Source organism: Notolepis coatsorum (assembly GCF_963971535.1).
Source record: "Notolepis coatsorum genome assembly, chromosome: 1".
Taxonomy (NCBI): Eukaryota; Metazoa; Chordata; class Actinopteri; order Aulopiformes; family Paralepididae; genus Notolepis; species Notolepis coatsorum.
In genome coordinates, this window is record NC_140165.1 from 60,166,322 (window position 1) to 60,190,828 (window position 24,507).

General features: G+C 44.9%; 2 protein-coding genes across 2 annotated transcripts in view; one reads left to right on the forward strand and one right to left on the reverse strand.

Annotated features, from left to right (window-relative positions):
* The window catches only part of cdk5r2a (cyclin dependent kinase 5, regulatory subunit 2a (p39)), a gene marked incomplete at both ends in the record, with an annotated part of 19,054 nt that extends 9,513 nt beyond the window's left edge, over positions 1–9,541 (reverse strand). The window contains one exon of the mRNA XM_084321962.1: positions 9,481–9,541. Coding sequence (XP_084178088.1) covers positions 9,481–9,541 — 61 coding nt within the window. The remainder of the gene's footprint in view (positions 1–9,480) is intronic.
* Positions 9,542–10,426: 885 nt separating this feature from the next.
* fmnl2b (formin-like 2b) overlaps positions 10,427–24,507 on the forward strand; it is a gene marked incomplete at both ends in the record, with an annotated part of 121,091 nt that continues 107,010 nt past the window's right edge. The window contains one exon of the mRNA XM_084325317.1: positions 10,427–10,543. Coding sequence (XP_084181443.1) covers positions 10,427–10,543 — 117 coding nt within the window. The remainder of the gene's footprint in view (positions 10,544–24,507) is intronic.

The window sequence follows — 24,507 nt, forward strand, 5'->3', positions numbered from 1 at the left end:
GAACCGCTCCCGCCTACCTCCGGTCAATGGTCTCTAACTACACACCCTCAAGACCGCTACGCTCTGCATCTTCTGGCCGCCTCAGACCTTCTCCTATCCAAGCTCCCGGAGGGTCATCAAAGAGAAGCCGCCTATTCTCAGTCCTTGCCCCACAATGGTGGAATGAACTACCCATCCCAGTTAGGACAGCCGAATCCCGTCCAATCTTTCGCCGTCGACTAAAGATTCACTTCTTCAACCATTATCTGAAATGATAAAAAAAAAAAAAAAAATCTAACCTTGACTAACCTTACTGTCATGCACTTGTCCTAATAAACTAACCTACACTGTAACACGCAACACTTTGATGAACATTGTTACTCAGTTGATAGAGTTGTACCCTTCTTGCTGTCTTGTCGTACAGAACTTGTAAGTCGCTTTGGATAAAAGCGTCAGCTAAATGACTAAATGTAAAATGTAAATGTATTGAGACAGTAGGAAGGCTGAGAGAGAGACAGAGTAGGAGACACAGGAGAGAAGGTTCTTTATTGAGACAGTAGGAAGGCTGAGAGAGAGACAGAGTAGGAGACACAGGAGAGAAGGTTCTTTATTGAGACAGTAGGAAGGCTGAGAGAGAGACAGCGTAGGAGACACACAGGAGAGACGTTTCTTTATTGAGACAATAAGAAGGCTGAGAGGGAGACAGAGTAGGAGAGACACAGGAGAGAAGGTTCTTTATTGAGACAATAAGAAGGCTGAGAGAGAGACAGAGTAGGATACACAGGAGAGAAGGTTCTTTATTGAGACAATAAGACGGCTGAGAGGGAGACAGAGTAGAGGAGACACAGGAGAGAAGGTTCTTTATTGAGACAGTAGGAAGGCTGAGAGAGAGACAGCGTAGGAGACACACAGGAGAGACGTTTCTTTATTGAGACAATAAGAAGGCTGAGAGGGAGACAGAGTAGGAGAGACACAGGAGAGAAGGTTCTTTATTGAGACAATAAGAAGGCTGAGGGGGAGACAGAGTAGGAGACACACAGGAGAGACGTTTCTTTATTGAGACAATAAGAAGGCTGAGAGGGAGACAGAGTAGAGGAGACACAGGAGAGAAGGTTCTTTATTGAGACAGTAGGAAGGCTGAGAGAGAGAGACAGAGTAGGAGAGACACAGGAGAGAAGGTTCTTTATTGAGACAGTAGGAAGGCTGAGAGGGAGACAGAGTAGGAGACACAGGAGAGAGGGTTCTTTATTGAGACAGTAGGAAGGCTGAGAGAGAGACAGCGTAGGAGAGACACAGGAGAGAAGGTTCTTTATTGAGACAATAAGAAGGCTGAGAGGGAGACAGAGTAGAGGAGACACAGGAGAGAAGGTTCTTTATTGAGACAGTAGGAAGGCTGAGAGAGACAGCGTAGGAGAGACACAGGAGAGAAGGTTCTTTATTGAGACCGTAGGAAGGCTGAGAGAGAGACAGAGTAGAGGAGACACAGGAGAGAAGGTTCTTTATTGAGACAGTAGGAAGGCTGAGAGGGAGACAGAGTAGAGGAGACACAGGAGAGAAGGTTCTTTATTGAGACAGTAGGAAGGCTGAGAGGGAGACAGAGTAGAGGAGACACAGGAGAGAAGGTTATTTATTGAGACAGTAGGAAGGCTGAGAGAGAGACAGCGTAGGAGAGACACAGGAGAGAAGGTTTTTTATTGAGACAGTAAGAAAGCTGAGAGAGAGACAGCGTAGGAGAGACACAGGAGAGAAGGTTCTTTATTGAGACAGTAGGAAGGCTGAGAGGGAGACAGAGTAGAGGAGACACAGGAGAGAAGGTTCTTTATTGAGACAGTAGGAAGGCTGAGAGGGAGACAGAGTAGAGGAGACACAGGAGAGAAGGTTCTTTATTGAGACAGTAGGAAGGCTGAGAGAGACAGCGTAGGAGAGACACAGGAGAGAAGGTTCTTTATTGAGACCGTAGGAAGGCTGAGAGAGAGACAGAGTAGAGGAGACACAGGAGAGAAGGTTCTTTATTGAGACAGTAGGAAGGCTGAGAGGGAGACAGAGTAGAGGAGACACAGGAGAGAAGGTTCTTTATTGAGACAGTAGGAAGGCTGAGAGGGAGACAGAGTAGAGGAGACACAGGAGAGAAGGTTATTTATTGAGACAGTAGGAAGGCTGAGAGAGAGACAGCGTAGGAGAGACACAGGAGAGAAGGTTCTTTATTGAGACAGTAAGAAAGCTGAGAGAGAGACAGCGTAGGAGAGACACAGGAGAGAAGGTTCTTTATTGAGACAGTAGGAAGGCTGAGAGGGAGACAGAGTAGAGGAGACACAGGAGAGAATGTTCTTTATTGAGACAGTAGGAAGGCTGAGAGGGAGACACAGTAGAGGAGACACAGGAGAGAAGGTTCTTTTTGAGACAGTAGGAAGGCTGAGAGGGAGACAGCAACTGCCACCTGTCTGTCTATATATATATACGTTTGTCTGTCTGTTTGTGTGTGTATATCTATCTATCTATCTATCTATCTATCTATCTATCTATCTATCTATCTATCTATCTATCTATCTATCTATCTATCTATCTATCTATCTATCTATCTATCTATCTATCTATCTATCTATTTAATATTACCATTACTATTCTATTACTTATATATCTGTGATTTTGGAAGGAAGTGATGCTGGAAGGAAAGAGGAGGGTATGAGAAGGAAGGAGGGATTTTATAGGAGGAAGAGGGAAATCTGTATTGAGAGGAGCTGTTCCATTTATTGGTTTATTGCGCCCTCTTGTGTCTAAGCCTTGCTACTGCCACCTACAGTCCATACTAATGCATGTATTTTTCAGTAAGAAGGTATTCTATTGGCTAGAATGACATCTGGGTCAGTTATATTATTCTTTCACTTATAAGTTCTTATAGTCATTCTTTTTAATGAAGTTACCTTTTGTTGTTTTATTAAATGTTGATATGTAAATCATGTGCTACATTCTATGTTTCGTTTTACTTACCTGTACTTTACATTATATATATATATAATATATATATATATATATATATATATATATATATATATATATATATATATATATATATATATATATATATATAATATAGTGAATAGTACCTAATACTATACTAAATACTAAATAGTACTAAATACCTGTATGTCCCTATGCCATAAATGTCATGTATGTTGTGTATGTCATAAGTGTCAATATGAATTGAAAATGGGGGACCCTGATGTAAACAAGACAAACGTCTTTCTCTGGTCTGCATCCCCTTAACAATTGTGTGTATTGAGCCGTACTGTATTGTACCCATTCTGCAATCTGTTAAATAAAGTTTTTCATTCATTCATTCATTCATTTTCAACCTGAATAATATCTGATAATACCTGAATAGAGTGTGTACAGATACTGTATCACAGACAAGGCTATTTGCCACACCAGAATGTTAACAGAATTGGCTATGGGGCGACAATAATATGTACAAGAGGCATGGTTTCTATCTTTGGCCTTGCTCTGCTGGCAGCGGTTTATTCATTCACATTGACTCATAACACAGCAGCTCATGTGATCTCCTCTCCGGGAGGCGTCCATGCTTTCTACAACGGAGTTCGGCGATTTGCGAATCTGATTGGCCACTTGCCCATTTCCGCGTCGAACAGCCTGCAAAGCACCTGGCGTTCTATCGCCATGCTCTAAGACAAACTCTAACCTTAACCAACTTCGAAAGAGTGCCTAAGCTTAACCGTCGAAAGAATCTATCGCCATGCTCTAAGACAAACTCTAACCATAACCAACTTCGAAAGAGCGCCTAAGCTTAACCAGTGTAGACACTTGCGGTCCCACGATTGGGCGTACATGTCACATGACCAGAAATGAATCGCCGAACTCCGTTGTAGAAAGCATACAAGCCTCCGGCGTCGGCATGTGTGGGAAGAAGAAAGAGAAGGAGGGAACCAAGGCTTATATACTCCCAACCTGGCGTAGACAGTAGAAGCTCCGCCTATAGCGCCCTCCAGTGGACACAGATATATATGCAGTCATGGGAGCAGTAGAGGACAGTTACAGTCAGTGGTGCAGTCGTAATATGGGAACTGGTAACACGCCACGCACGCGCGTACTTAGCGCACAACGAATGGATAGAGCGCATCTTTGTGCGCGCGTACTGATCATCTAGTAACACGGCGTGTAACCGCGTGTGACCACGACTGCACCACTGGTTACAGTTAGTTACAACCATACATACAACCTCTAGATTCAACACAGAATAGAAATACACTATTAGGGCTTGTGTCCTTAGCGGACGTTTTTTTTCAAGGCGGACCGCTTTGAAAAGCAAAAAAAAAAAAGCTCAGAGCGTTTTCCTGAGTCTCGCGACTGCCGCGGCTCCCCCACTTGCCCGATGTTGATTGGTCGGTCGAAAAGAGTTACCTTGATGAGCGGCGCTCCTCTCCAAAAGTTGAACTAGTTTCAACTTTAGGCGCTGGGAGCGCTCCGCCCAAAAACGCTGCCGCCGAGAGCGCTAAAACGCGAGGCGCGGCGCTGGGAAAAGGAGCGCGCCTCATAAAACGTCCGCTATGGACACAATCCCAGGCTGTTCATTCTGTTGGTGTAATACGTCCTGATATCCACCAGGAGGCAGTAGTACTCTAGCGGTCCAGAATGCCATAACCATCCATCCATCTGTTCCACGCCGCAGAGAGAAATTGGGACAAAGGCGGCTTAAAACCTGGATGATTATTATGATCACGCTCACGCCTCACGGTGATGCTGCGGTGAAAGTTTACCGCGATCTTGTGTTTCTAAACAGCGCAGAAGGCACTTTTCAAAGTGTTGTCAAATTCAGACCCATGGAGCTCATTCAGGCTTGTATGTATTCTTATGATGAGTCCGGTGGATTTATTGACTGGACAACAAAGGCCGACTCACAAAAATAATATTTTGACACATTTGTTGTCAAAATAGTGATCCCAGATTTACTTTTAGTCGTTGTGCTTCAATTGGCCGCTTTTCCTTTCGGACGTAAATGGTCTGTAGGACAACAAGATCCCTACATGAAAAGCTTTCATACAAACAATTTCACCTTTTCTTCCCCCATTCAATACGGGTGCTATGAAGCTATACTCTCTCTCTCCCTCTCTCTCTCTCTCTCTCTCTCTCTCTCTCTCTCTCTCTCTCTCTCTCTCTCTCTCTCTCTCTCTCTCTCTCTCTCTCTCTCTCTCTCTCTCTCTCTCTCTCTCTCTCTCTCTCTCTCTCTCTCTCTCTCTCTCTCTCTCTCTCTCTCTCTCTCTCTCTCTCTCTCTCTCTCTCTCTCTCTCTCTCTCTCTCTCTCTCTCTCTCTCTCTCACACAGTCACACACACACACATCGCAGCACACAAACAAAGCACGTCAATTACAGTTCGCTGCTCTTTTGTGGTAAAGACTCGAAGCCCCGTGATGCATTGCAATAAAACAAATCTCTGCCTCTGCTCTCCGTCCAGAGACAGTCTATATAGGGATGTGTAGTCTGACGTCACTGGTTGTTCCACCCGTATAGGGATTTATCATTGGGAAAATGGATGATCGGCTATTGTAACAATTCTGCCTCATGAACATTGGCAAGCTTTCCATTTTTGCACAAAATGAGTTCCCTTCTACCACTAACATGATTGTTTAAGCATTTTTGGTTGAAACAAAGGAAATAAGGTTTTAAATTTGTCGTAAAAAAAGAACTACACTTACCAGTAGGCAGCCTGTTGTTCAGTACACAGCCGCTATTGGTCTGTTAGGCTGTCGCCTTTTCCCCATCACGGCCGGCTGATAGCACGATAGTAGCCCCTTTCGTGACTGTGATGCGCATCACAGTCACGAAAGGGGCTACCACGATAGCTAACTAACGTTAACGTTACAAGCTCAAACACCTTATAACTACTACTACTGTCGTGTCCATAAGTTCCCTGGCAGAATACTTTGTTTGTGAGGACAAAGGTATACAAAGAGGAGAGAACCATTTTAAATCGGGGCATGTTAGGAGTTTCGGGAATGCTGGCTAGCAAACTAGCTAGCTACTAACGTTATAAACTATACACAATATGTACAACGACACAATGATTTACATTAGTATTTACAGTGATTTAATATGCAGCGAAATAACGGTATACGATTTAAATTATAAATACAAATATGGTAACGTGGTTGTGGCTTTTACAAATAGTGGTTAGCTTTAGAGATAAATGGCTATGATCACGGAGCACTAGTGTTGGGTGAAACAGATACTAGCACAGATTCAGTTATTTTCCCATTGTACGAATTGTTAAGCTTATGGAATGTAAGGGAACGTTAATGCTTTATTTATCTAAAACGAGCCGATTTAGAAATGGTCAATGGGGAAATACATTGATTGCATTCCACAGAGGGTGGAACGGGAAAAAACTGAGGTGTAATGGTTACGTAATTTTCGTTTTTTCCTGTTCCACCCTCTGTTCCACTTAATGTATTTCTACTACTACGGCTGCTGCTGCTACTACTACTACTACTGTAACTGTGGCCATTATATGATATTTCAGTTTGTAAGTGTAATATTTGAGAATGTATTTATGTTTCATTTCTTATTTTCTTTATTATTTAATTTGCTACAATTTATAATATATTCATTTTTGACGTCTGGTCATATATGGTGTCCCGTTAGGCTGCTGTTGTGTTTTTATATTTGGGTCTGATTAAGACACATGCGAGCAAGCGGCAGGGATGGTCTGAGCTGGGTCTGATTAAGACACCTGCGAGCAAGCAGCAGGAGGTCAGAGACGAGTTGTACAGGCTCTCTAGATTCGAAGAGTGTACGACTATGTGTAGTGTACCACTAAGACTGTTACCAAGAACAGAAGAACAAGACCCCTTTTATATGTAGCATGCAGCCAACGAGGTAATTAATGTTTGTTTGTATTTTGCTTTTCACACTTGTATTCATTGACTTGTCGTCTCAATCTGGCAATTGCTCTTACTACCGTGTATATTATTGTTTGTGTTGACCTGACGCAACGTATATGTTTCTGTTTAAGTTTTCACGGTGGATTGGAGGACCAAGCCTTTAATAAACCCGTCGAAAGGAAACCACTTGTGTCTGCAGTGCTTGAAGGAGTTACAACTACGACTGCTGCTGCTACTACTACTGTTACTACTGCTGCTACTACTGTTACTACTGCTACTACTACTGTTACTACTGCTACTACTACTACTGTTACTACTGCTACTACTACTACTACTGCTACTACTACTACACAGTAAATTTTCGCAGAGTAAATTTTACTCAAACTGAGTACATTTGACTCAAACTGAGTACAATTTTACTCAGTTTTTACTCAGAAATTTACTGTGTACCACCACTAATACAATTACTAATACTACCACCACTAATACAACTACTACTAATACTTCTACTAATACCACTACCACCACTACAACAACTACTACTAATACTACCACTACTATAATAATAATAATAATAATAATAATAATAATAATAATAATAATAATAACTGGATTTTGGAGAAGTCTTTATTCGGCATGCAGGCAGATGTAACGGAGGTACCGCGTGTCTATCCACAGTCACGATGGACAGTGTAGTGAACAAGTGAAGTGGCTGTGGCCGTTAACGGTACTGCAAGTAAACTCCCAGAGGCGTCCATACACATTACCAAGAAGTGAATTCACCTCTTGGTCTAGTGGTCTGTGATGCCACCCGCGGCGTGGGAGACCGGGATTCAACTCCCACTCAGGCTGATCCCTTAACACAACAGGGGTCGAATCGAGACACAACGCAGAGCGAAACGACACCGGTCACACATGGTGCCGTGACCCGGATGCCCTGGGTGGAGTGAGTTTAGGGGGGGTGAGTGTAACGGAGGTACCGCGTGTCTATCCACAGTCACGATGGACAGTGTAGTGAAGTGGCTGTGGACGTTAAGCGGTACTGCAAGTAAACTCACTCCCCAGAGGCGTCCAGACACATTACCAAGAAGTGAATTCACCTCTTGGTCTAGTGGTCTGTGATGCCGGGGTTCAACTCCCACTCAGGGCTATCCCTTAACAGGGGTCGAATTGAAACACAACGCAGAGCGAAACGACACCGGTCACACAGACACACATGCGATGGGTGGCACACACAGGAACACACACACATGCAATTAGTTTGGTCGCCAATGCGATTGAGTCTGCACCATCCTGTCGTCCTTCCCCCCAAGGGCAGCCGGGAGCAGATAGGGGCGTCGGCGAGGGGGCCGTGCCCCGGGGACCAATCCAAGTGCTCCTCTCCGTCTTCGTCAGGGACGCGACAGCGTTAGCGATCTGTTGTGCATGTTTTTCCATTGGGTTTCTCTTATCGGGGGGGGAAACCCTTGCGAGCACGGGGAGAACATGCAAACTCCACACAGAAAGGCCTGGGAGATACCCCACCTGGGTAACTGGCAAGCGGGAATCGAACCCTGGACCTTCTAGTTGTGGGGCGACAGTGTTAACCACTACACCACCGTGCCGTACTACTACCACTACCACCACTAATAATACTACTACCACCACTAATACTACTACCACCACCACTACTAATACTACTACCACCACCACTAATACTACTACCACTACTCTACTACTACTGCTGCTACTACTATTATTACTACCACTATTACTCTACTACTACTACTACTACTACTATTATTGCTGCTGCTGCTACTATTACTACTGATACTACTACTATTACTCTACTACTACTACTACTATTATTACTAACTACTACTACTGCTGCTACTACTACTACCTACTACTATACTACTGCTGCGAGTACTACTACTACTAATAATAAAAACAACAATAATTATTATTATTAATAATATAATATTTTGTAAAAATATACTATTAGTATATTGAAATAATAATCATAACAATGATAATAATACTAATAAGTACATGATTAATAATGAATTCATATGAACTATTAGTATTAGTAATAATAATAATAATAATAATAATAATTATTATTATTATTATTATTATTATTATTATTATTATTATTATTATTATAATAATAATAATAATAATAATAATTATTATTATTATTATTATTATTATTATTGGCATATCATTAGGCTAAGTGTCACAACAACAGCAGATCCAGGACCGGCTCCCCCCCCCTGCTCTCGCTGACGATAGAGGCCCGTGGAACAGAGAGCGGAGGGGGGAGAGAGAGGGGAGTGGGAGGCACGCAGCGGCAGAAGGCTCATTGTGTGTCGGCCAGAGAGAGAAAGACGGGGGTCGAGCCGGAGAGAAGGGGGGTGGAGGAAGAGAAGAAGCGTGGAGAGAAAGAGAGATAGAAAGGGAGCCACAACTCTCCCTTTCATTGTCACCCAGTTGTGTGTGTGTGGGGGGGGGGGGGGGGCGGGTTAAGTAGCTGGCTCACACTCTCTCATACACACGCACATTCACATTCACACAAATACACACACTCGCGCCCCGCACGCACACACACACACACACACACACATACACACGGTCCACGGACACCGGTTCACTTCCAGCATCATTTTCTTCTTCCTCTTCATCACCATCATGCATGGAGGTACCGTGGACCCAAGGATGATACAGCGCGAGCGAGCCTGAGAGAGAGAGAGAGAGAGGGATAGAGAGAGAGGGAGAGAGAGAGAGGGGGAGAGGGGGGGAGATAGAGATAGAGAGAGAGAGAGAGAGAGAGAGAGAGAGGGGGGGAGATAGAGAGAGAGAGAGAGAGAGAGAGGGGGGGGGGAGAGAGAGATAGAGAGAGGGAGAACCGGCGCGAGGGGATTCTCTCTGTGTTGTGTCGGCTGTTTGTGGAGCGCGCGCCGCCATCCTCCCCGGCGGAAGAGATGATGAGAAGCGACGGGGACAATAGAGAGAGAGGGAGGATGAAGAGGCAACAACGCTGGGGATGAACGGAACGAGCGGATGATGGAGGCGGATTGACGTGACGACGAGAGACGATAATAATAATAATAATAATAATGGCCCCCGCCACGGTGGACACACGGTGGACAACACGCACACGCGCCTCTCTGTGATCTGACGGTCTGTCTGCCGCCGCTGTGGCTCCGCGGCGCGAGACAAGGAAACACGAGCTGCACGAGACGAGACACACCGTCAACTGGGCTGCAGAGACTGTTGCAGCCATTGTTTGTGTGTGTGTGTGAGACTAGGGGAAAGGGGTGTGTGCCGTGATTCGGTTAGTGTGGTAGTGTGTGTGTGTGTGTGTGTGTGTGCGTGTGTGAATTCCTTGTGCAGGTGTGTGTTTAGGGGGAGTTGCCTGCGTGAGAGGGCGTGTGAGAGGGCGTGTGTGTGTTATCAAATTGTGTCTCCTGTAGTGTGTAGTAGTACCGTACCACTGAGTGAGTGAGCTTGTGTGTGTGTGCGTGTGTGTGTGTGTGTGTGTGTGTGTGTGTGTGTATGTGTGTGTGAGCGTCATGGGTAACGTTGAGAGCATGGAGAGCCAGTTAGCGGTGATTCGGGCGCGAGCTGCTCCTGTCAAACTACCCATTCCAGACCCTACTGAGCTGGAGGAGAGGTTCTCTATAGCCCTGGTAAGAACACACACACACACACACACACACACACACACACACACACACACACACACACACACACACACACACACATATATATACACACACACACACACACACACACATATATACACACACACACACATATATACACACACACACACACACACATATACACACACACACACACACATATATACACACACACACACATACACACACACACACACACACACACACACACACATGTACATACACACACACATGTAGGACACACACACATGTACACACACCCACACCCACACGTACACACATGTACATAGTTACACACGTACATACACACACATGTACATACACACATACACACATGTACACACACATGTACACACACACACATGTACATACACACATCATGTACATAAACACACATGTACGTACACACAATCACCTACATACACACACACATACACACACACGCACATACATACACACACATATACATGCATACAGTACACACACATACATACATACATACATACACACACACTCACAGAGCATACACACACACACACACACACACACACACACACACACACACACACACACACTGACACAGATGTGTACACACACAAAAGCATGACATGTTCTAAATGAATACACTGAAGACACCCCTGGTCCTCAGGTCATGTTCAGAATAACCATTGTCCTCCATGTTGGAAGAGACAACAGTTGCGATGTGTTGCTATGTGAGAAATGTATCAACACACTTTGATAAAGTGTTGTCTTATTATTACTGGATCTTGTAAACAAGCCACAGAGGAACAGTAATATGCTTCTTTACCGGCTCTACCGCTGCACAGACATTTGGCATTTTCTTTGGGAAGTGGTTACAGGCGGCCATGCTGGAGGAGTGCTCTGTTAGCAGGTGGGACAGGTTACTCCATATCCCCCTGCTTAACCACGTTGTCCGACAGGCGGCCATGCTGGAGGAGTGCTCTGTTAGCAGGTGGGACAGGTTACACAGTGCAGCGGTGCAGTGGTTAGCAGTGTGGCCTCACAGCCAGAAGGTTGTAGGTTGGAACCCCAGCAGGAGGCTTTTCTCCCCCCCACACCAAGACATGGGTCCATCCTGCTGCCCTTACCCCTGAGCAAGGCTCCTAATGAGTTAGGATGAAGCCCTGCCGTGTGTAAACCTTGTGTTTACATTCTGGTCCTCAGCCAGGGATCCACCAATCACACGCTTTCCTTGTCGATTCCAAGTTCTGTGTTCTGACTCAGAGTACAGACTGAGTACAGACTGAGTACAGAGAGTGTACTCAGTCGGGAGTGGTTCTTGTATAGTAATAGATGGATATAGCAAGCTAGCATAAGGAAACATAGTATAACTGTAGACTGTATAGTATAGCATTGTATAGTAGCGTACATAAGACCCAGTGCCTCATCCGTAGCTAACAGTGTATTGCACTATCGCAGGACCTTAGCATGTCTTACCATGCTTTTTGTAAACTTCATGTACATATACCTGATATGTCTTTATTCTTATTACTTGTATTATTGCACAAATGTCTTATTCTCATCCTATTGGATTCTTATTATTGTATTATGGCATTATTGTATTATTGCACAATTGTTGCGGGCAAGACCCCCCGGCATTTCACTGTATACTTGTATGCCGTGACAAATAAAACTCTTGACTTGAGTACAGACAGAGTACAGACAGAGTACACACAGAGTACACACAGAGTACACACAGAGTACAGAGAGTACAGACAGAGTACACACAGAGTACACACAGAGTACAGAGAGTACACACAGAGTACACAGAGTACAGAGAGTACAGACAGAGTACACACAGAGTACAGACAGAGTACACACAGAGTACAGAGAGTACACACAGAGTACAGACAGAGTACAGACAGAGTACAGACAGAGTACACACAGAGTACACACAGAGTACAGAGAGTACACACAGAGTACAGACAGAGTACAGACAGAGTACACAGAGTACAGACAGAGTACAGACAGAGTACACACAGAGTACACACAGAGTACACACAGAGTACAGACAGAGTACACAGAGTACAGACAGAGTACAGACAGAGTACACAGAGTACAGACAGAGTACACAGAGTACACACAGAGTACAGACAGAGTACACACAGAGTACACACAGAGTACAGACAGAGTACAAACAGAGTACAGACAGAGTACACAGAGTACACACAGAGTACACACAGAGTACACAGAGTACACACAGAGTACACACAGAGTACACACAGAGTACACAGAGTACAGACAGAGTACACAGAGTACAGACAGAGTACAGACAGAGTACACAGAGTACACAGAGTACACACAGAGTACAGACAGAGTACAGACAGAGTACACACAGAGTACACACAGAGTACAGACAGAGTACACACAGAGTACAGACAGAGTACAGACAGAGTACACACAGAGTACACAGAGTACACACAGAGTACAGACAGAGTACACACAGAGTACACAGAGTACAGACAGAGTACACACATAGTACACAGAGTACAGACAGAGTACAGACAGAGTACACACAGAGTACACACAGAGTACAGACAGAGTACACAGAGTACACACAGAGTACACAGAGTACAGACAGAGTACAGACAGAGTACAGACAGAGTACACAGAGTACAGACAGAGTACAGACAGAGTACAGACAGAGTACACAGAGTACAGACAGAGTACAGACAGAGTACAGACTAGGGAATCACCAGAGACCTCACGATACGATGCTATCGCGATACTTGCGTCACGATACGATCGTATCACGATACTAAATATATCGCGATACGCTGCGATTTTTTTTTATTTGTATTTTTTATCAAATTTAATTTATTACCTTTTTTCAACTGCAAAGTAAAACTTTGTCAACATGTTTTATCTAATAAAATAAAGTTCAGTCTGTTCATCTCACTTCAATCATTTTTATTGCAGAACATGGTATTTTCTCAAGCAGACAGATGTGTTGCATGTACCTGACAAACTGAACTGTTTGTATTACAGTCATATTCCAACTTAACTGAATGCACAGGTATTGAAATTAACAATGCAACTTCCTTATACAATTTTTTTTTAATTAAATTTCTTTTTATGAATAATTAAATATCGATACTTGGCGTCCCTGTATCGATACAGTATCGCCACGCAATACTACTACGTATCGATTCCCCCCCCACCCCTATGTAAGATCCTGATAAAACTGGCCAGTATCACGTCTTCGTCTGTTTGGCTCTCCATCCAATTCCTCTGCGTTGTGTACTTTTAATGGTCCTGACGTCTCCGATACCGGTTGATAAGATCCTTATCTCCCCTGTTAGTGCAATCCATAAACCATACTAATTCTCCACCTCCGTAAGAATTCGACACCGTGAGATACCTTATGAGGAAAAGCGTTGTTTTATTGCTATAAACAGAACCTCATAATCAGATGTTGTCAGATGTTATCAAATTGTCTCTATTGTAATGATCTTTCAGTGTGTTCGTCTATCGTCCTTTTGTGATTCAGTCCAATAGTGTTCAGGCCTGTTCGTTAGCCTAACCCTCCTCGCGTTAGCCGAAGCTACTGTAATGATGATGTGGCATTCTCCCTTCCCCCCCCCCTCCGTGGTGGAGGAGGAAGAGTCTCTCCTGGTTCCTTCCCTCCTAGTCTCAGTCAGATTTTAGTCCTACTCGCTCTTGGTCTGATTCTAGTCTGCCCTACCCGGAACCACTGTCAGCTTTATAGGATCTTCGTCATAACTATGATAGCCCACCCCTTTCTGGTTGTCATGTTGTCATGACAACTGCGTTAACCTTTAACACCATTAAACTTTCATTCAGATGAACCTCTCTCCCTCCTGCTCTGGGCCTACAGTACACTCTAATCTCAGATGTTCCCACAAGGAATGTCAACAAACATTCTCTCGCTGGCAGTGTGCCTCACTACTGAACCACCGTCTCCTGCTTCCACCGTCCGCATGCACTTCGACCTCTCTGACCCGGCACCGTTTTAGCTGTGGTCACTCCCCCCAATCTATACATCACATACATTGAAAAAGCACCCCAAATCCTTCATTCCCCCCTTTGATTCTTAATCAACCTTCAGAATCAACCGACTCCTTGGTTTTTCAATTAATTATACACAAAAATAGACTCATAACAATTAGGGCCCCGCCGTCTGCTGTTTTTCCTTTTGTTTTCCATTACCCGCATCACACCCAAACCAGAAAGGATAAACAACGGTCATGGAGGAGAGAGAGAGAGAGAGACAGAGAAAAACACAGATTGCAACTTTTCAGACGACACACCTAAAACCCTTCGGCCCCCCTATTAGGTACCCCACGTCCAAATCAGAGCGCTCCCTTCCCTCTCTTACAGTACACCTCCCATCTTGGGCCGGTCCCGTCTTCTAGGGCAAGGGCCCCTTTCAGTGACGGCTCCTTTCCTGAGCTGGTCCCCCTCCCAGGGCGCGGTCCCCTAGGCAAAAATGTCTCCCCTGGTCTGCTACTGCTCAGTGTCTCTGGCTGTCCTCTCCACATCTGCTCCTCCACCGCCGCCGTCTCCTCCCTCTCGTCGTGGATCATCTGTGTACCAGGCTGCGGTGCCTGGCCCCTGCTGCTTCCTCCTCCTCCAGTCTGTCTCCTGGTCATCTCCATCGCTGTCGGTGTCATTCCCCCCTTGAAAGCAGAAACACAACACCGGCAGTCGTCTGTACATTCGACTTCCCTTGTTTTGCTATTAGTCTACCACCTTCTCCACACCTATTATCTATCTTACAGGGCGGTTCCCTGTTTGTTGTCTTCCGGCGTGACACTTGCAGATTCCGATACCCACTCCGCGCAACTCTTCATCCCAGTTTGACCCCCAGCGCGCGCCAGTTCTTCTGGTGACGTGTCTTCTGAAGACCCTGCCTATCCATTAGGTGTGAGAAGGCCCCACTGGACTTCCCTCTTTATTCTATAATTAACCCATTCAAATAACTGCACCTCCTCTGTCTGTGCAATTCTTATTTAATCCATTGTATGATTAAACTCTATATCTAATATTATTATTATAATAATAATCCACTCTCTGTGCTAAATATTCCCCTATGGGTAATGAAAACTCCCCAGCACTACCCCCCCTCCACCACTAGGTGGCGACCTACTCCTCCTCTATGGTGGTTTAGTTGACGTGTCATTTCCTGGTTCTTTATCTGTTGTTATCTCCTCGTGGCTCACGGCCATCTTGTATCATCCCCCTCGTGGCCCCTTTTGCGGCCATCTTGTCTCGCTCCTAATGGCTACTCAAACAAACGGCCGCTGCCCTCCTTTTTCAAGGCCTAACACCAAAACACCTCTTTCTTAGAGTCTCGTCGGCCAAACAGGTCATAATGATGTCTGCAGGTCACATGACAATAGATGATCTACTAACATGCAAGTACTGAACAGGTCAAAAATAGACTGAATGCCAAATGACGGTAGGTCTGAAAAACGTAGGTAGATTCTCCCGACTCACAGTCCCGCGTTCCCGCCTCTTGCGAGGAAAACAACCCTTATATTACAGACCAGATAAAGTGGAATTAACCCCTTAGAACACTGCCTTCCTTCACCGGCCCGTTTGTTTTTCATTCCCTGTAGATAAAACCCATCTTGGTTTTTCAAAACACCATGGCTCTCTGCTCATATTATCACAGCTGGCTTCTCTGTCGCTACTTATTTACGGATGCACTATCTTTGTTCGTTTTTTTATATGGCTTAAAAGATCAAAACAACCATGTGTGCACAGTGAACTCACATCTTTCTCCGGAGCGCTGTTTCTCCTACAGCGCTGGTCCGCCTCATGACCGCACGACTCGACGCTCTCTCCCAGGGCTGGCCGGCCTTGCTTCGATCATGATTCTCCCACACATTGATGACTGTTGTCCACTGTCGCCCCATTATTGAAAAAGTCTTTATCCGTTGTTCTTATCTCTTGCAAATCCGGCTGTCATCAACAACCAACTGTTCCCGTTGTTTTAATCTCTTGCAAATCCGGCTGTCATCGGCACCAACTGTAAGATCCTGATCAAACTGGCCAGTATCACGTCTGTTTGGCTCTCCATCCAATTCCTCTGCGTTGTGTACTTTTAATGGTCCTGACGTCTCCGATACCGGTTGATAAGATCCTTATCTCCCCCGTTAGTGCAATCCATAAACCATACTAATTCTCCACCTCCGTAAGAATTCGACACCGTGAGATACCTTATGAGGAAAAGCGTTGTTTTATTGCTATAAACAGAACCTCATAATCAGATGTTGTCAGATGTTATCAAATTGTATCGTCCTTGAAGAGTCTATTCTAATGATCTTTCGGTGTGTTCGTCTATCGTCCTTTTGTGATTCAGTCCAATAGTGTTCAGGCCTGTTCGTTAGCCTAACCCTCCTCGCGTTAGCCGAAGCTACTGTAATGATGATGTGGCATTCTCCCTCCCCCCCCCCTCCGTGGTGGAGGAGGAAGAGTCTCTCCTGGTTCCTTCCCTCCTAGTCTCAGTCAGATTTTAGTCCTACTCGCTCTTGGTCTGATTCTAGTCTGCCCTACCCGGAACCACTGTCAGCTTTATAGGATCTTCGTCATAACTATGATAGCCCACCCCTTTCTGGTTGTCATGTTGTCATGACAACTGCGTTAACCTTTAACACCATTAAACTTTCATTCAGATGAACCTCTCTCCCTCCTGCTCTGGGCCTACAGTACACTCTAATCTCAGATGTTCCCACAAGGAATGTCAACAAACATTCTCTCGCTGGCAGTGTGCCTCACTACTGAACCACCGTCTCCTGCTTCCACCGTCCGCATGCACTTCGACCTCTCTGACCCGGCACCGTTTTAGCTGTGGTCACTCCCCCCAATCTATACATCACATACATTGAAAAAGCACCCCAAATCCTTCACCTAGTACAGACAGAATACAGACTGAGTACAACTACAGACCCCTTCCTTTCAGTTTCAGTTTCTCTTATTTCGGTAGAAATTAAATGACATGTAATACATGTTTCACCATGAGAGCGAATCTGAACAGAGAGCTCTTCAACATAACAACTTAAAGCTTACATGTGCAACTATATATATATATATTTTTTTTTATTATCTTTTTCCCCCCTTCTTTTTCCGTTTTTCTCCCATCCCAATGTTAGTCGTTATGCCAATTCCCAATCCCCTTCCTGGTCGTTGCTCACTCTACCCCCTACCGTCAGTCCGGGAGGGCGGAGACTATCACATGCTTCCTCCGACACATGTGTAGCCAGCCCACCGCTTCTTTTCACCTGGCAGCGCGGATTCTCACTGGGAGAGTGTAACGTGTGGAAGGTCACACTACCTCCCTCCAGATCCTTCCCTCGCTGTGCAGGCCGCAGGCGCCCCGACCGAACTGTAGGAGTCGCTGTTTACAACGACCCGGACCCACCCACCGGCTTCCCTCCCGCTGACTCTGCCAATCGAGCCAGTATGACGGCCGGCCAAGCCTACTGAGATACCAGTGTCTCTTGCGTTGGTGACAAGCGCTTAGTCCGCTGCGCCACCCAGCCGCCATGTGCAACTATATTTATATATATATGTACAGTATATATCAGGGCCGGACTGGGAAAACCATTATAGAATATAGCGCAAAATATTGAGAGGTCCTACTGAGAGGTCCTACTGAGAGGTTCTACTGAGAGGTCCTACTGAGAGGTCCTACTGAGAGGTTCTACTGAGAGGTCCTACTGAGAGGTCCTGAGAGGTCTTACTGAGAGGTCCTACTGAGAGGTCCTACTGAGAGGTTCTACTGAGAGGTCCTACTGAGAGGTCCTACTGAGAGGTCCTGAGAGGTCTTACTGAGAGGTCCTACTGAGAGGTCCTACTGAGAGGTCCTACTGAGAGGTCCTGAGAGGTCTTACTGAGAGGTCCTACTGAGAGGTCCTACTGAGAGGTCCTGAGAGGTCTTACTGAGAGGTCCTACTGAGAGGTCCTACTGAGAGGTTCTACTGAGAGGTCCTACTGAGAGGTCCTACTGAGAGGTCTACTGAGAGGTCCTACTGAGAGGTCCTGAGAGGTCTTACTGAGAGGTCCTACTGAGAGGTCCTACTGAGAGGTTCTACTGAGAGGTCCTACTGAGAGGTCCTACTGAGAGGTTCTACTGAGAAGTCCTACTGAGAGGTCCTCCTGAGAGGTCCTACTGAGAGGTTCTACTGAGAGGTCCTGAGAGGTCCTACTGAGAGGTCCTACTGAGAGGTCCTAATGAGAGGTCTTACTGAGAGGTCCTACTGAGAGGTCCTACTGAGAGGTCCTACTGAGAGGTCCTAATGAGAGGTCTTACTGAGAGGTCCTACTGAGAGGTCCTACTGAGAGGTCCTAATGAGAGGTCTTACTGAGAGGTCCTACTGAGAGGTCCTAATGAGAGGTCTTACTGAGAGGTCCTACTGAGAGGTCTTACTGAGAGGTCCTGAGAGGTCTTACTGAGAGGTCCTCCTGAGAGCTCCTGCTGAGAGGTCCTACTGAGAGGTCTTACTGAGAGGTCCTGCTAGAGGCACATATAACAAAGAAAGTGAATAATAAGGTCACCACACTTGTAGACATCAGGCGCACATTCAGTCTCTATAGAAATACACACACACACACAGTGACAGCTGTCTGATCCTCAGGTTGAATGGCTGATTCTGACACAGCTTTAAATATTAGCTCCAAGCACTTTGAAACTGTGTGTGTTTGTGTGTGTGTGTGTGTGTGTGTGTGTGTATATATGTGTGTGTATATATATGTGTGTGTGTGTATGTGTGTGCATGTGTGCATGTGTGCGTGTGCGTGTGCGTGTGTGTGTGTGTGTGTGTGTGTGTGTGTGTGTGTGTGTGTGTGTGTGTGTGTGTGTGTGTGTGTGTGTGTGTGTGTGTGTGTGTGTGTGTGTGTGCGTGCGTGCGTGCGTGCGTGCGTGAGAGAAAGAATGGGATTTGGCAGAGCCCAATAGCAAAACACAGGAGGAGAGAGAATGGAGCGTTTTAGGGTATTTTAATGTAGATTCCCCAAGCAGACAGTTTGACAAATGGAATGTGCGACAGACAGGTATAGAAATGTTCTTGGGGTTAGGACAGGTGCACTCCTTGTGCAGCACGAGGTAGGTAGACACAGGGCTGTGTCGTGGGTGAGAGCAGGAGCACTCCTTGTGCAGTATCAGCACGGGATGTCCAGGAATATTTTAGGCAACCAACTTGTGTTTAGCGTTTCTCTGATTGGCCAATACGCCCATGTGACCACGGCAGCGCGAGAGAGCGGCAGCGTGGAAATAGGCTGTCTATTGCCTCGCGCTGCAGCGCGGAAATAGGCTGTCTATTGCCATTCTCTAAGTCAAACTCTAACCTTAACCAGCTCCTTAACAGCGCCTAAACTTAACCCTTCTAACCTTAAGCAACTCCGAAACAATGCCTAACCTTAACCAACTCCGAAACAATGCCTAAACTTAACCGGCGAAATGAATGCACGTTAAAAAATATTGCCATTCTCTAAGTCAAACTCTAACCTTAACCAGCTCCTTAACAGCGCCTAAACTTAACCATTCTAACCTTAAGCAACTCCGAAACAATGCCTAACCTTAACCAACTCCGAAACAATGCTTAAAGTTATGCCTAAACTTAACGGCGAAAGAATGCGAATGCACGTTAAAAAAAAAAAAAAAAAAAAATTGAAGGGAATCGAACTAGCAAGCAACGAGCCGTAGGATCCACAGCCATGCAGCTTTGCCAATTGAGCTATTTCTGGATACTGAATAAGGGGCGGTTACTGGCATATAATGAGCTCCGCTCTGCCGCTCTGCTGCTGCCGCGTCGCCGCGGGGGCGTGGCTAGACGCAAGTTGGGCGTGGTTAGACACAAGTTGGTTGCCTTTAATATTTAGGCGTCCAGGTAGGAGGGACACTGGAGTGGAGGTCCTGGGCACACAGAGAACAAAGGTTAGGTCAGGGAATATAAATGAGTACAGGTACATGAGTAGAGAGCTGGCAGCGTGTGAAAACCGGGGGACGGATGCTGCCCATATAGGGAAGTGAGGCTTTTGTTGTGAGTGTGGGAGAGGATGAGGAGGAGTGAAGAAGGTGTGTGGAGAATGTGGAGGGAGGATGAGGAGGAGTGAGGAAGGCCCTTGCTGTGATTATGACAGTGTGTGCATGTGTGTGTGTGTGTATGTGCGTGTGTATGTGTGTGTGTGTGTGTGTGTGTGTGTGTGTGTGTGCGCGTGTGTGTGTGTGTGTGTGTGTGTGTGTGTGTGTGTGTGTGTGTGTGTGTGTGTGTGTGTGTGTGTGTGTGTGTGTGTGTGTGTGTGTGTGTGTGTGTGTGTGTGTGTGTGTGTGTGTGTGTGTGTGTGTGTGTGTGTGTGTGTGTGTGTGTGTGTGTGTGTGTGTGTATGTGTGTGTATATGTGACCCGGCACAGTCCAACCCGTCTTGTTAAGATGATTCCTCAGAAAACCCCAAAATGTTGCGCAATTCAGAAATAGGTCGAGATATTGGCAATTTCGAGTGCTTTGAAATTATCTCTATATGTCTCCTTATTTGCAAAACTTAATACGACTTGTAAATGTGTTCATTATTGTTAGATTGTCCGACAGTATTATTTTCCTCGCTGTGTGAAAAAACTACAGTTGCGTCTGTGGGGGACTGGCTAAGTACTTTCTGTCTCTGCTGTCGGATAGGAAATGCACCAAAATCCATACCCAGACAACGGGCCCAGTACTTTGTTGTCGGTGTGAAAATATGCAGAGAAACTAGGGCTGTCTTAAATACTTCGAAGCTTCAAAGCTTCGTTCGATGGGCATGGGATTCGAATATGAAAATAAAATGCGATTATGTAAAAAAAAATATATATATATATATATATATATATATGATTTTTTTTATTTATATTTTTTTTTCAAAATTAACTCTGCCTCTCTTTGTTAACTACAACAAGCAATGCTGTTTGTTATTTAAGATGAGGTCGGACTCGGCACTGACAGATTTGTGTTCATTGTGCTGCTTTTATAAAGCCTCAAATGACGGCTTACAATATTTCATGGAAGCAAAGTGTTTAGTTTCTCTAAGATTTTAAAAAAGGTTTAAACTTTACAGCACTGACAAAGTTGAACAAAGTGCTGTACAAGTCCCACACTTTCAGTGCCCAGCAGGGGGCGCACATTTAGTGCTTGAATGCCCACCATCCACTTCAATGTTAGCATTAATATCGCCTAATCTATGTTTTAAATGATGGCTATGTGTCTAATCTGCCCGTCGCTTATCAATGACTCATTTTCCAGTCAACATTGTCGAAGCGGATTGTTTTTTTATCGGTTCATTTCCGTTTTATAGCATTTTGAAAAGCCCTCGTTTTCAAGAAAAAATAAAAGAATCAGTGATAAACGGCCTGTACTGTAATATTCTAGAACGTTGTAATTTTTCGGCCTATTTATGAATCGTTTTCAAATAAACGCTAGATTATCGATAGTATATGTGTACGTATGCACGCTGGTGCCGCAAGCTGAAAATCGATTCTCTTAGTTCCTGATCGCTCGCACAGTCAAACAGCCATATCACATATAGGGGAAAAGCTTATATCTCCGTGTAAACGGGTCTGATTATCCTAAGACTGGTAAAATAGATTCCTTACCTGAGATCAGATGGTATCCAAATGGATTATTCCAATTCCTGATCGCCATTCCAAAAATCGATGCTTTTATTGATCCAACGCGTATAGGCCTGCCACGATAACACATTTTGCTGGGCGATTAATTGCCCCCGAAAATATCACGATAAGCGATATTATTGCGACCGGTTAGAGAATTTTTTTTAGACATTTATTTCCCAAAACTTTTATTTTGAAGCCCACCGCTCCGTCTTTTCCGGTGTTTAAGACTTTTATTTTGAAGCCCACCGACCGGACCGGAAGTATTGTTGTGATTATCCTAGCCGACAACTTGTCTCGTCTGGTTGTGTTTTTTTGTTTTAACGTTAGCTACTAACGTTAGATGCAGCTACTACATGCAATCAACGATGAGGAGGAAGCGTCAAAGCAGTATATAATAGAATAGCTGTGGTGCGTAGGCACTGCAGCACGACTCGAAAACGACCTGTTATAATAAATTAATTCATGTTTAACTTGTCCCCGTCTCCAGTCCTTTGACTAGCCCCACCCGTTCATTGTAAACAATGATGCATGTAATTGTATTAACGTTATTCTGTGTTATTCTAACGTTACACTACAAATAACGCTACTTGGTTAAAAGGAGCAACACTATTGAGAAATGTAGTTAAGCTATATGTGGCGTTGCTATAGGCGAGCTCCCGTGCTGTGCTCTGTAGTAAGGCCAGCGGCCCGCCTCCCAACACGGACAGTGACTGACAAGGGGCACTGGTTCCGCCTCATTAAAACAAACGCGCAAATAGCAATTAATCGCGCCCGTCAAAATCATTGCATTAATTTTAATTATCGCGGCAATTAATCGATTTATTGCTTATCGCGGCAGGCCTAGCGTATACTGTAAAACACATATTACACGCTGTGCTGAGGGTCCACAATGAATCTGATCGGCTCGGGTTACATGCGTGAGAAGTAAAATGTGGATTCCGGACTTTTTTTTTCTCATCCATTTTCATTGAGTCCAATTCAAAAGGGTGCATTATCATCTGGGAGACGATAGGGGGCGCTTTTTTCACATCTGAGCGCCTGGTGGGGCTGGTTTACCAACGGTAGACTCGGTTGATGAAATATGAATTCAGATCGCTAATAAAAAAAATCAAACGAGAATTCTCGTGATGGGCATTCAGGGGGCGGGCTGATAACCAGAGATATCTCGTGATGGGCATTCAAAGTGTTAAAAAAAAAAAAAAAAAAAAAAAAAAAATTATTTCGAAGCTTCGAATTAAAATCGAATCTCGGCCCGAAGCTTCGAATTCCAAAAGAAATATCGAAGGTCAGCCCTAAGAGAAACATTAATATCTTTGGAACCGTTTGTGTTAAATTGTATCTGAATTGGGAGATGATCTTCTGTATTTCTCCATCGCATTGAATAATCTACTCCAGTACGTGCTCCGCAAGTCTGTAAACTTTCGCATAACGGAGTATAGAGAGAAGGCTCTATAGCAGATGTCCCCAACCATCGGGTCGCGGACCGGTACCTGGCCGTGGATAATTTGGTACCGAGCCGCAAAGAAAGAATTAAGTTGTTTAGGAAATATATTTTATTTTCATTAGTCTTCCGGTTATTTTACTTGCCACTTCCACCGGGCCACGCCTCACTCTTTTTGGTAAAATAACTCTCCTGCCATAATTCTCCCCTTCGCGTAATTTACTCACAGCTCGAGACATGATCATAATCAGGTTTTTATGCACCTGAGTCTCCCGAACACATAGAGACAGCATACATACGCTGAGCTATGGTAACTCGCGCACCTACCCCCTACCAGTGAATGCCTCTCACCCGGAAAATGTGTTAGGTGGGCGAGGGGTTAGGTGGCAAAGACCACTGGTATTTGTAGTTCTGCATAATAGTATGTAGTTCTGCATGCCTTCTGAGGTCGGAACTCCCGTAGGCGGGTTTACACCTGTGACGCGGCACGGTCAAAACGGCGTCACTCGGCGGAGAGGATTTTTCAGAAATCCAGAAAATTTGTTTTTTAGGGAGGCACCGATCCGACTTTTTCAGTCCCGATACCGATACCTGGCTTTGGGTATCGACCGATACCAAGTACCGAGTACCGATCCGATACCCATACCATTATAATTTTTTTTTTTATAAATAAATAAAAAATCTAACCCTAAAAATCTGTCATGCACTTATATACTGTCCTAATATACTAACCTATACTGTAGCACTCAACACTTTGATGAAATTTTTTACTTGTGTGTGTGTGTGTGTGTGCGTGTGTGTGTGTGTATGTGTGTGTACATGTGTGTGTATATGTGTGTGTGTGTGTGTGTGTGTGTGTGTGTGTGTGTGTGTGTGTGTGTG